The following is a 13,508-nucleotide window of genomic DNA, read 5'->3' as shown; positions in this document are numbered from 1 at the left end:
AGGTGACCCAGACAAATACATAAATAACTATAATGCAAGGCAGGCTATGCTAAGTACTACGGCATAGGCATCAACAAAGTGCAGTGGGAAATCAGGATAGAGAGATTAATTCCAATTGGGAGGATCTAGGACTTTCTCATGGCATAGGTAGGATTGAGTAGAGCTTAATTTATTGCTTTCATTCATTCTAGACTGTCTTCTGAAGATTGATGTCTATTTCCTTGAGGTCTTTAATTTTGTTGCCAATTTGGATAAGCATGGCACACATCCAGCAGGGAGGTCCAGATGAAAAAGAAAAGACAACAGCCCTGAAAGGTACATACTTAATTTGCTTTTTCAGGATATTTTCATTGTGCCTAATAAAGGTATAGGAATATTTAGGTGACCTTACATTCATTTCAATTCTAAAATAAGAATATCAGTACTTAATCTATTTGTAATTATTTGTATCCCGTGACTACCTCAGTGTCTGAGATATAGTATGTACTCAGTAAATAAATCATAAAATCATGTGATTTTACAGATGTAAGAATTCTTAATGCTTTTCTTATTCCAGGTCATGTATTTAACAGTAAAACTAACACTAGTGGTCTCTTGAGTCAAGACTAGTGCCCTTACCATATTTTTGTTGTTTGAAATGTCATACTAGGTTAGGATAATGATCCTGTATTGTCTTTGTGGCATTAGCTCTAGGCATATTTTATGAGATTAAGAAAAGTTAGATTAAGAAAAGTGCGGGAAAAGCAGGTTGTGGTGGCGATGGTGGAAAGCAAGCATTAAGTTTTTGACATATTAAATATTAAACTGAGATGCCACTTAAACATCAAGCTGGAGAAGTTGAGTGTAGAGTTGAGGGCATTTGGGTTGGAGATAAAAGTTTTAGGAATCATTAGCATAGAGGTAATATTTAAAGTTATGGTCCTAATTGAGATCACCAGGGATGTCACTGTAGCCAGAAAGAGAAAAGGTCTGAAGATTGAACCGTGGGACATCTCGATCTTAGGGTCAGGAAAATGAGGAAGAACTAGCAAAAGAGGTTTAAAGTGAATTTCTAGTAAGATAGGCTGAGACCTAGGAGCAAGAGAGAGATCCTTAACACATAGTGAAGAAAATGAGAGTAATTAATTTAGTAATGATTATAAACCAGCTTAGATGAGGACTGAGAATTTAATTTTGGATTTGACAGTGTAGAGGTTATTGATGGTCTTCACAAAGAGCTTTTCAGTGAATTGATGGAAATGAAAGTCGTATTGGAGAACTTCAGTAGAGAATGGGAAGAGAGGAATTGGAGACAGTTATAGACAACTCTATAGATGGTTTTACTGCATGTATGTATGCTGCTGAGAATGACTTGCACACTCAGAATAATGGTTAATTTAGGAAGGAGGATAAGGAACGTGTGTGTTTCCATCTAAATAAACTCGCTGGGTTTCCACTTAGATAGCTTTTATGCACCTTCAACCTTACTTGATAATGCGAAAATTTGATCTCTCAAGTTGTGGTTCCAATTTACACTTCCACAAGCAGTATGTAAGAGATCAGATGGATTTTTCTGGATTTTAAAGTTAGTACAGTGACATTAAAAGAATATGGATAGGGTCTAAATATAGAAGTATCTGGATTCAAACTCATGTTTTTCCCACTCACCATGAAACAAATTGCTTAACTTCTCTAAATCTTTTTCTTCATTGGTACAATAGGAATACAATGCCTAGCACACATGAGCTTGAAATGACTAATGAGGGAGTCAAATTGAAAATATTAGAAGATAAAATGGCAAATGCATAGTAAAGTGTATTTTAGGACAAATTGACAAACTGAATAAAACTTTGTCCCTAAAACAGTCCTATTTATCAGTTTTTTTAAAATGGATTATGGTTTTGATGTCATGTCTAAGGACTCTTTGCCTAGCCCTACTTTGTGAATATCTTCTCTTATGTTTTCTTCTAAAAGGTTTATAGTTTAGATTTTACATTTAAACTAATGATGAATTTTGAGTTAATTTTTATGTAAGGTATGAGATTTAGGTCAGGGTTTTTTGTTTGTTTTGCCTATTGATGTCCAATTGCACCAGCACTGTTTGTGAAAAAGACTGTTTCTGCTATTGAATTACTTCTTCACCTTTGTCAAAAATAAATTGGACATATTTCGGTGGGCTTATTTTGGGGTGTTCTATTTTGTTCCATGTATCTGTGTCTGTCTCTTCTCTAATTCATACTCTCTTGATTACTGAACTAAATGGTAAGTCTTAAAATTGACTAGAATCATTCTTCCCACTTGATTCTTATTCAGAATTGTTTGGCTTTTCTAGGTCCTTTGCCTTTCCATGTAAATTTTAAGAGTAAAATTGTCTATAACCACAAAAAGATAATTTACTGAGATTTTGATAGGAATTGTGTTTAAACCTATAGACGAATGTGAGAATTGACGTCTTTACTATATTGAGGTTTCTAGTCCATGAACATGGAATGTCTGTCATTTATTTAGATATTTGAGTTCCTTCATTGATTCTTTGTAATTTTCATCATGTAAGTCTTACACATTTGTTACTAGATTTATACTTATTTTATATATATGTATATATTTTTGGCTGTGTTGGGTCTTCATTGCTGCTTGCAGTCTTTCTGTAGTTGCGGCAAGTGGGGGCTGCTCTTCGTTGCAGTGTGTGGGCTTCTCCTTGCGGTGGGTTCTCTTGTTGTGGAGCACAGGCTCTAGGCGCATGGGCTTCAGTAGTTGTGGTACCCGGGCTCAGTAGTTATGGCTCGTGGGCTCTAGAGCGCAGGCTCAGTAGTTGTGGCACACGGGCTTAGTTGCTCCGCAGCATGTGGGATCTTCCCAGACAAGGGCTCGAACCCGTGTACCCTGCATTGGCAGGTGGATTCTTAACCACTGCACCACCAGGGAAGTCCTTTATTATAATTTTTAGAGTGATTGTAAATGGTATTGTGTTTTTAATTTCAATTGTCACATGTTTACTGATAGTTTCTGGAAATATAATGAAGTTTTGTGTGTTGATATTATATTCTGTGACTTTGCTGAAGTCGCTTATTAGTTCTTGGGGTTTTCTTGGTAGATCCTTGGGATTTTCTATGTAGACCATCATGTCGTTTGCTAGTTGGACAGTTTTATTTCTTCCTTTTCAGTCTTGCTTTTTTGCACTGGCTAAGACATCCAATGCTATGTTGAATAAGAATAAGGAGAATGGGGCTTCCCTGGTGGCGCAGTGGTTGAGAGTCCGCCTGCCGATGCAGGGGACACGGGTTCGTGCCCCGGTCCGGGAAGATCCCACATGCTGCGGAGCAGCTGGGCCTGTGAGCCATGGCTGCTGAGCCTGCGCGTCCGGAGCCTGTGCTCCGCAACGGGAGAGGCCACAACAGTGAGAGGCCCATGTACCACAAAAAAAAAAAGAAGAAGAAGGAGAATGGACATTTTTTCCTTGCTCGCTAGGGGTAATAATGAGTAGTGCCACTCCCATTTTCATCCCTTAATTTCTAGACCTGTGAATTCTGGCTGTGGGAGAAATAGCACTATATTTTGGACACTGATTCAGAGTATATACAGCCTTCTAGAGAATCTTGTTCCAGCCCTGCAGGGTTCTGCCACCCAGCTGGCCCTGTAACTGAGTCTTCAAAAGGCAGTCCACCATTCTGTCAAACTAGCTGCTTCAAGATGGTGGGGAGCATGTTAAGACCAGTGAGTTCCATGAGCATGGGCCCATTGCCACCCTTCTTTTGCTGTAATGTGAGTTTCTTGATCAGAAACAATGTGGTGTGGAATACCATGATGGTGGATAAAGCCTTCTGTAAGTCCATGGATAGCAGGTTTGGCAGAAGCATTGAGTGCAGGGACGGCCAGTCTGTATCCAGAGAAAGTATCTATTCCAGTAAGAACAAAATACTGCCCCTTTCATGATGGAGGTGATCCAGTGTAATTAACCTGCCACCAAGTAGCTGGCTGATCACCCCAGGGAATGGTGCCATGTTGGGGACGAAATGTTGGTCTCTGCTGCTGGCAAATTGGACACTCAGCTATAGTTGTAGCCAAGTTGGCTTTGGTGAGTGGATGTTCATATTACTGAGCCCCCATATGACCTCCTTCCTTGCCACCATGGCCACTTTGTTCTTGAGCTCATTGGGTGATGACAGGTTTGGCTGGGGAAAGAGTTTGACTGGTGTCCACAGAATGGATCACCCTGCACACTTGATTTTTAAAATATTCCTCTGTTGAGGTTACCTTGTAGTGAGCATTCACTTGGGACACAAATATCTTCTCATCTTTTGCTCATTCAGGGAGGTCTATCCACATACCTCTTCTCCAGATTTCCTTGTCACCAATTTTCTAGTCGTGTTCCTTCCAGGTCCCTGACCGTCCAGGCAAACAATTGGCCACAGCCATTATATAATCACATGTCTGGCCATATCTCTTTCCAAAGAAATGGAACACCTAGGTGCACTGCTCTCAGTTCTGCTCACTCGGAAGATTTCTCTTTACCACTGTCATTTAGGGATATCCCCAAAAGGGGCTCTAATGTTTCAACTGTCCACTTTTGGGTGGTGTCTGAATATCATGCAGAACCATCTATAAACCAGACTCAAGTTTTTTCTTCTTCTGTCAACTGATGAGGGCTTAGGTGCACACTGATGGATAGAAGGCTGTGTAGCAGCAGTGGAGACCATAGGCATTTGGGCCACTTCTTCATGTAACTTACTTTTGTCTTCAGGGCCTACTCAGTCCTGATCACATTCATACCACTTCCATTTGATGATGGAATGCTGTTGTACACACCCAACTTTATGACTTGGTGGGTCAGTTAACACCTAGTTCATGATGGACAGCTACATGGTAAGTTGGTAGCCCGTGGTTAAGTGTTCAGTCTCTACTCAGGCCCAGTAGCAGGCCAAGAGTTATTTCTCAAAAGGAGAGTAGTTACCTGCAGTGGATAGCAAGGCTTTGCTCCAAAATCCTCAGAGCCTGTGCTGTGAAAGCAGACGACTGATGTCCTAGCTTGAAGACAGTCATACAGAGAGTGGGAATTCTGTCTTACTCACCTTCTATTCAGGCCTTCAGTGGATTGGATGAGGTTCATCCGTATTGGAGGTGGGGGGCAATCTGCTTTACTCAGTCTACAGTTTCAAATGTTAATCTCATCCAGAAACACTTTCACAGACACACTCAGAATAATGTTTAACCAAATATCTGGGCACCCAGTCAAGTTGACACATAAAATTAACCATCACACCATTCATCTGTCTATGGAAACTGGTTGCTTACTCCTTTTGGCTGTTGTGAATAATGCTGCTGTGAACGGGGGTGTACAAATATCTGAGTCTTTGTTTTCAATTCTTTGGGGTATAAAATGGTATTTTTATCCAGTTACTGCATATGCTTTGTTGAAGTTTAGAATTCTAGTTGCTAAATCACTTTAATCACCAGAGGCATGTTTTAGAAAAAACTGTTGTGTTACATCTGATATGTATTTAGGTTATAAGAATTCAGTTGTACTGTGTTTTATAGGCGATTGAAGGGATTTTCAATGGAAATGTTTTATTATACTTGATTTTTGCCTAATCTACTGCCTTTGGAATCCAGTCTCTGTAAAATGCAGTTATATAGCATTGTTTTCCTTTTACAAAGCAGAAAAATAATTTCTGACAATTTCTTTCTACGTGTCTTCTCAATGCTAATGAAATAAAAAAAAGTATAGTTCTCTAGTTGACAGAGGAGAAGTTTGAACAATGCGTATTTGTTTAGTTGTTCATTTTATCATTCAAAGGAACATTTTGGTCAAAGCCAAAGCATATTTCTGTATTCAGAAGAGTTTATTCTTTTTATAAGGTAATGAAGAGAGGGGGTACACCGTTTTAGAGTTTATACAGCACATAGAATAAAAGTATGGGGATTTTGAAAGAGTACTGAGTTAGGTATTGGGGAATAAATTTATTTTATTAACCCCACTTTACTATTAAGGTCTAATTTTGGGCAGGCCATTTTACCTCTCTGAGCTTATTTCCTTGTATCAAAGACAGTGAAGATGATAACACATGCTACTACTTTATAGGGCTGTGATGGTCAAGTGAGGTAAAGTATGTGAAGTCTTTAAAATGATATATAGATGTTAGATGGCATTTTATGATCTGAGCTGATAGAAGGAGAAAATGGATATTAGACATAATACAGCTGCTTATGTATTGGATGGTTTTTGTGTGTCTGATTAAAAGGTTTCTAAATTTTGAACTGTGGAAGATGACTGAAGTAAAGGAATTTAATTCATTGGAAGGAGAGATGTGAGAATCTTCAAGCCAGTTTTTGATATTAAAAATCTTCTATTTTACTCTGTTTTGCAAAGATTTACATGTTGTTCAGAACTTTACTAATGAATCAGAAAGTTGTCAGCATGTATCTCTTGGGCCCAGTATGCATACTTTGTGACATTTTTTATTTTACTAGACAATTTGCAAACCTTTTTTTATAAACATGTTTGTATGCTGAAAATGGTATATATTTGTGTGAGTTGAGGTTTATTTGATACAGCAGGGATATTGAAGAATTTTAAACAATGACTTTTTAATTTTTTTTTACAAGTTTTTTGATGTCTTATCTTTGTGTCCTACGGAAAGACTAGAGACTGGAGGTAGACAAACTATTTTTTCCTCTAGCATATTTTTATGATCTGTACAGATGGATTTGTTATATCTGTGTAAATGAGAGACAGAAATAAAGTGTTAATTCTGAGGTTCTTCTTTTGTTTAAAAGAAAGCGGGGACTGGTTTGCTATACTATGTATCCGAGGAGCTCTTTCTCTTCGGGAACTTGAGTTAGATTGAAAAAAATCTCAAAATCTAAACTTAAAAAACAAAACAAAACACATCTTTTGGGAACTAAATAAATTTGAAGTTTATCTTTAATTTTTCCGAGTTTCCATATGACACTAAGATGACATATAGTAAGAATTTTTGCCTCATCCCATGATGATAGCCTAAAAGAGATCATTAAATACTGTCTACAGACTGATTTTAGGGCTGGGGCAGGGAAACTACGAGATAAGCCTGCAGCACCTTGTAGTAACAGGAGGTAAGGAAATGCTCACAAAATAAAAAGATGTGACTGAGGAGCCGTGCCGACTGTATGCACTGTGGTGTCCTGGGTGGGATCCTGGCACAGAAAATGGACATTAATGGAAAAACTGATGAATAATATCTGGGCTTAGTTAACAGTAATGTACCGACATTGGTTTCTTCCTTTTGACAAATGTAGCCTTGTAAGGTAGGATGTTAACAATAGGGGAAACTGGGTACAGACACTATCTGTACTATCTTTCAACTTTTCTGTAAATCTAAAAAGATTCAAAAATAAAATGTTTATTTACAAAACCTTGGTGACAGTTTTTTTTATTATGTATAATCAAATGATGTGAAGAATAAAAACTGTTTTGTGTTAGCCAGTTTTCTCCAGTTAGCATGTTTTAGTTTAATATTATGATCTTCCCCTCTAAAAGAATAATATGCTATATTACCATTATTTTTATTTTTAAGTTCCCTTATTCATAGTAGTTTCATTTATATGTAAGATTTAGTGACCTTTTAAAAATCATATTAACATCTGAAATTTTTAAAATGATAGGAGGTTAATAAGGTACAAATTAATAGCTGTATATTTTGAAGGGAAGAAATTAATAATTTACCATAGTGGTACATAGGATCTAGGTTGTGATTGTTTTGAGAATTATGGTTTTGAAAGTGCTTATGTTATATTGATACTGTACCTCATCATAATATAGCACTTTGGGAACTTAAAAATGTAATAATCTTATCAGTTAAGGCAACACATAAAAAGTAATCTAACAGAACAAAAGAATACTTAAAATAATTTAAAATATAATCTTTGTTATCAACTATGAAAATGAATATAAATAAATTTCATGTAATTTCTTTTCTAGATTTATTATCTAGGATAGATTTGGATGAACTAATGAAAAAAGATGAACCACCTCTTGATTTTCCTGATACACTGGAAGGATTTGAATATGCTTTTAATGAAAGTAAGTGGTGTATGCTATATGCAAGATTTGTTTAAAAATGCTCATAGAATCATAGGACAGATAATTATTTGCTACTTTTATTTGCCAGCTAGAAAATTTTATGTGTTTCTTTTGAGAATAATGTCTTATCCTTCTATGATGAAGTTCTTCAGTCAAGTAAAAGAACCAAGTAATAATTTCCCATAGTTGTCAAGTCACTTAAACCAACGAATGTGAATTTGATTCAGCTTATATATTTTCAGTCTTGAGGGTTCAGCTCCCTTGTATCCAGCTGGAACTCCCAATTAAATTATGTAGAAAAATGCTACTATTTCACATGTTATTTAAAATGAAATGACTGGCAATAATTATCTGTGACAATATTTTAAAGCGTAATACTCAATTCCATGAGTTTTTTAGGCAACGTCCTTATTGTAAAGTTTGTTAATTAAGTTCTGAATAAAATAAGCTTTGCACTTGGGATTTGGAATAACATACCATAGACTGCAAGGATGTTTCTGGAACAAAGCACAATTAAACTCTAGATTAATAACATTGTAATACTTGAAGGATAATGTTATTACAGGCCAGGTAGCATTTGAATCGCAGCTTTCTACTTGTTGCCCTGCATTAACTAAATTGGTGATCTGTCATCACTGTGTTTTTTCAAAATTTTACATGCAGTTATTTTATTCTGTTCACATTGACGATTGTCATACAACATACAAAAAGTACAAAAACCCAATTCATTTTCTAATACCAGGTTAGAACCAAGTTGCAAAAGAGAACTGTACAGTAAGTTACAAGAAGAGTTCAGGTGTCCTGTACAAATCATGCTGCCTGTTGCATGATGTATTTAAAGCTGTACATATTGCCACAGGAGATTGTCTTGTCTTTGCAGCGTCCATACAGTTCCTGCCGATGAGGCCTCCTTAGATTCATGTGTCTGTACAATATCAATTATAGGTGTTAGAACTTACAGTGACAGTCTCTTTGTACTAGATTATTAAATGAGTTTAAACAGAGCATATTAGAAACTTTGATCTCTTTTCTGATACTAATTTTCATGTTTTTTAATAAAGGATATCTAATGGCAAAGTATGTATGAGTAGTAATATTTTGTTTTTAAAAGAAATTTTATAATTTAATTAACAGAGTCAAAATTGCTCTGAGACTAATGTTGCCCCTGCCCCTCTAAAACAATTACCAGACTCCTCTTTCAGAACAGGGATTGGGGGAGTGTGTTGGTAGTATGGGTAAATCATAGAACTATGTTTGCTTTATGGATAGAGGATATCAGTTTTCATTGAAGTCTGTCTTTCATCTTCCTTGAACATTTCTTAAAGGGAGTGAAAAACAAAGAAGCAATACACTTTTCTCTCTCACTTTCCTATCAGATATATTCATACACACATCTTTGCTTACATTTTTATACCCTTGCATGCACATGCTCTGTACTTACACACTTTCAGACACACCTACACCTTTGCACATGCAAGTGTACTTACACATGAATGCATATGGACCCTTGCACACACCTATCATTTATTTTTTAAATATCCTGGACACTGTCTTGCATAAATATAGACTTACAGTATGAGGCAAAGATTCTTGCATTCCAAGGAGAGAATGTTACTTTTATGGATCTTATTTTTAGCATGATACAGTTCAGGGTTGAACTCAGAGTGAATAGTGAGTATTTTTTCAAAGAGGTGAGGTTCTGAAACCAGGAAACTGGTTTCATTATTAAACTGCTAAAAGGGCAGTTCTAAGTATCTCCAGAGACTTTTTTTTCAGGATTTATAATAAAAAAACTGTTATGAAAGCTTTAAATTTAAACTTTCATTACCTGATTGAAGAAGCTTCTAAATTTTCTAAAGAATTTTAAAGTTCTTAGTTGGGTAACAGAAGAATTTGGATACAGAGTTCACCCTAAGGAAAAAAAAAACTGTAATGAAGGGGAAGAGATTCTTTTTACCTTCATCAAACTGTTACCTTGTTCTTTCAAATCACTTTACCTTTTCAAATACTCTTTGTGTTCAAAATTCCTATTTAGCCATTCTCCAGTTGTTGGAATTGTATAAGGCCCAGCTCTTGCTTTGGAAGATGAAGGTGAAGGCTTTTATCCTTTTCCCTCAACCCACACTCACTATACCTCTGTACAGTATTTTGAGGAAGCACACTTTCGTATCACCAAAAAAAATATTTGGACTCAGCAACAAACTGAGTTTGAATCTTGTCTTCCATGATAGCTGATATTTATTGTACTCTTACTACATGCCAGGAAGTGTCCTAAATACTTTCAATTTATTAATTTATTTAGGCCATTGATAGCTTATTTTGGGTCTTAGACTCCACCACCAATCTGATAAAATATATGGATACACTTCAGAATAATGGGCATTTGGGTATACACAGGAAATTTTACAACTGAGTTTTGGGGACTCTAAAATAAAATGTCCTAAGTCAGACCTTTGACAGTTGCTGAAGAGATTTTCCAAACCTTTGAGAAATACCAAATTTGCAAATACAACTATGACATAAGTGATCTAGATTATCTTTTCTGGTTAAGAATGCTTACTTTCTTTGCCTCTTTACCTTCTTTTCGCTTTTAATACTAGAGTAGCATTGACATGTATACACTACCAAATGTAAAATAGGTAGCTAGTGGGAAGCAGCCGCATAGCACAGGGAGATCAGCTCAGTGCTTTGTGCTAACCTAGAGCGGTGGGATAGGGAGGGTGGGAGGGAGACGCAAGAGGGAGGGGATATGGGGATATATGTATATGTATAGCTGATTCACTTTGTTATACAGCAGAAACTAACACAACATTGTAAGGCAATTATACTCCAATAAAGATGTTTAAAAATATATAAATAAAAATAAAATCAATGAAAAAAAACAAGCAAACAAAAAGTACTAGTGCTGATAGTTGGCTGTTTTGATAGGGCTTATTTTCCCTAAAGTATCAAAATCATTATCACTTTATGAGAATTATTATGTCCAAAATGAACAGAGAATTAAAAAAAAAACCAAACCTCTCTTTGAGATGTAGTTATAAGTATCTATATCTAACTACCTAAACTCACTATCTAGGTAAGTCAGTTCCCCTTCACACAGCAGTCTCATAGAAAATACATTTAAAATTTTAGTGCAGCAATATTACACATTACTGTATGTCATGTACCTTTAAGGTTGCCTTAGTCAAAATGCCAAGTGCTAGATTTGCAGATGTCTTCAATCTGCTTGTGTTGGTATGCTAAATGGGAATTTCCCTGTCCTAGAAAGAAAACTGTAGATGTACCTTACAATTTACATGGCATCATCTGACCATAAAAGAGTGTTATAATGATCCAGTGCAGTGTCTCATGTTGAGTATTAAAGAACTTTACAAATAAGGATTAGCCCTTATTTTATATATTAAAAATACCCATTTTATATGTAGTAAAATTGATTCATAAAAATAATGAAATAGTTTTACTTAGAGTAGTATATTTCCTGGCTTTAGTTTCAGTGCCACAGCTTTCCTTTCAAGTCTTTCTTCACTCTTGCATGTCCTCATTGGATAAAAATCAAATACTAATAACTCCATTCAGCTTGACCATGTCCCTCTTCTGCCCCTGAAGTCTTTCTTGTGCCTCATTGCTCTTAGGATAAAGTCCAAACCCAGTAGTTTGGGCCTTCTGCTATTTGATTCCACGTGTCCTCCAATGTTGTATTATTTTATTTTGTTCATACTCTTTTTGTTTCTTTTCAACTGGGTTGTTCACCATTGTTTGAACTTGCTTTCATGTTTTTTCAAAATTCTGTTTATGTTGTCTAAGTAGGGGCGGGAGGGAAGGTGTTAAAGCACTTGGTCTGTGGTCTGTTTCTCTCTTGAATACCAGGGGAATGCTTCTGGGGAAAGCAAGAAGACAGGTGGCCTGGTCTGTGCTATGAGGAGAATCCTTATCCATGGAGTATTTTGAGCAGGATAACTGGTTTGGCATTGCTTATGGTTAAACAAACCTATAATCTGTGGATATGTAGGGCATGTTTCTCTGAAAAATATCACATGAGCAGTACTACTCTCTGGCACATAAAATGGAATTGTTTTATAACCAGCATGCTCACCAATGTGTTAGGTAACTCATGTGCCCCACTTAGAGACATCACCTATTCTGAACCAGAGAGTGCTATCCAGTGAGAGGATAGGCCCTGGGAAGACATGGTCAGGCTGTTCCAGACCTGCTTTGCCTGTGCCTCTTGATTGCTTGTACCCTTGAAGTTATTAGTAAAGTTATTAATTATCAGTAAGATCTCTGAATTGTATGAGTCTGACTTGACAGTCTAAACCTGTTTTGGCTCACTGTCTCTCTCCAATTTCCATTTTAAATCTTACTTGTATTTCAAGGCCTAGTTGAGAAATTTCACTAAAACCTTCTGAACCTATTCTAGCCTATAGGCATCCTTCATTTTTCTAAACTCATTTTAGACTTTATTATCTATGTGAATTGCCTGTAACAGTTTTTAGACTGTTGACTTACTTCATTCTTGTTTAACTCTCTGAAAAGTTGCTTAACTTTTAAATGTTTATGCTGTTACTCCTCAGGTAGCTTAGGAATGGGGACCACGTTCATGGCTATAGCTAGCAAAAATCCTCATACATTGTAGGCCCTCAAATATTGTTAATTTGCTTTGGATTAGAGAAACAAAGATCAGAGACATAGCATTTGAGTACTTGGGGTCATTCTTTTATACTATGTATATGTTTGCATCATATGGATATTTGAAGAAAAAAATCTGATGAAAAAAATGAAACTGTTCTGAGAAAGATATTTTAAATTTTTATTAGACATTATTTATTATACTTTCCATATTATTATAAATGTACTCTGAATCATAGCAATATTGTTTGTTTGTCTTCTAGAGGGGCAGTTAAGGCACATAAAAACCGGGGAGCCATTTGTTTTTAACTACCGGGAAGACTTGCACAGATGGAACCAGAAAAGATATGAAGCGCTTGGAGAGGTATGGTCGTGTATACAACTTCAACCTTGTGTTTTTCCAATTTTAAATAGTCAGAATAAAGGTTTTGAAGCTGAAGCAGTACATGCACTCTTTCTACAAAAAAGTGATTAAAAACAGTTTTTGCATTTTTTACTTTTTTGTGGTAATGCTAGAAACATATTTTCAGTTTAAAAGTTTATGTTTTTACATAAATATATCCTTCCCATGACCTTAATATTTTGTAGTGAGTCGTTATAAAGGGAACAAATTCATGCTAAATTTTCTATTTTTAATGTTTTTAGGAGCTTGAATCCTCTGCTGTGCGAGGAAGAATAAGTGTTCTTTTAAGTGCTTATCTAAAACAAAAAACAAAAATCAAAAGAGTTGCCTGTGTTAACTATGTGAGGTGATGCATGTGTTCATTATCCTGATCTTGGTAATTTTTCTACAATGTATAGCAAATCATCTTATTGTGCACTTTAAATATATACAATTATAGTT

At 36.0% G+C, this 13,508-nt stretch overlaps 1 protein-coding gene across 2 annotated transcripts in view; it reads left to right on the top strand.

The window, feature by feature from the left end:
- The first annotated feature begins 209 nt into the window (after positions 1-209).
- The window catches only part of ARB2A (ARB2 cotranscriptional regulator A), a 384,523-nt gene continuing 371,224 nt past the window's right edge, over positions 210-13,508 (top strand). Inside the window, exons 1-3 of one of the 2 annotated variants that reach the window (XM_065875007.1) lie at positions 210-315; positions 7,937-8,038; positions 12,928-13,028. In XM_065875007.1, the coding sequence (XP_065731079.1) occupies positions 210-315; positions 7,937-8,038; positions 12,928-13,028 (309 nt within the window). Of the gene's footprint in view, positions 316-7,936; positions 8,039-12,927; positions 13,029-13,508 lie in introns of those variants that run through there. The other variant, XM_065875008.1, reaches the window with a different exon arrangement.

The sequence above is a fragment of the Phocoena phocoena genome, chromosome 3, assembly GCF_963924675.1.
Source record: "Phocoena phocoena chromosome 3, mPhoPho1.1, whole genome shotgun sequence".
NCBI lineage: Eukaryota > Metazoa > Chordata > Mammalia > Artiodactyla > Phocoenidae > Phocoena > Phocoena phocoena.
Note: the sequence above shows the minus strand (reverse complement) of the source record. Positions and strands in the feature narration are given on the sequence as shown.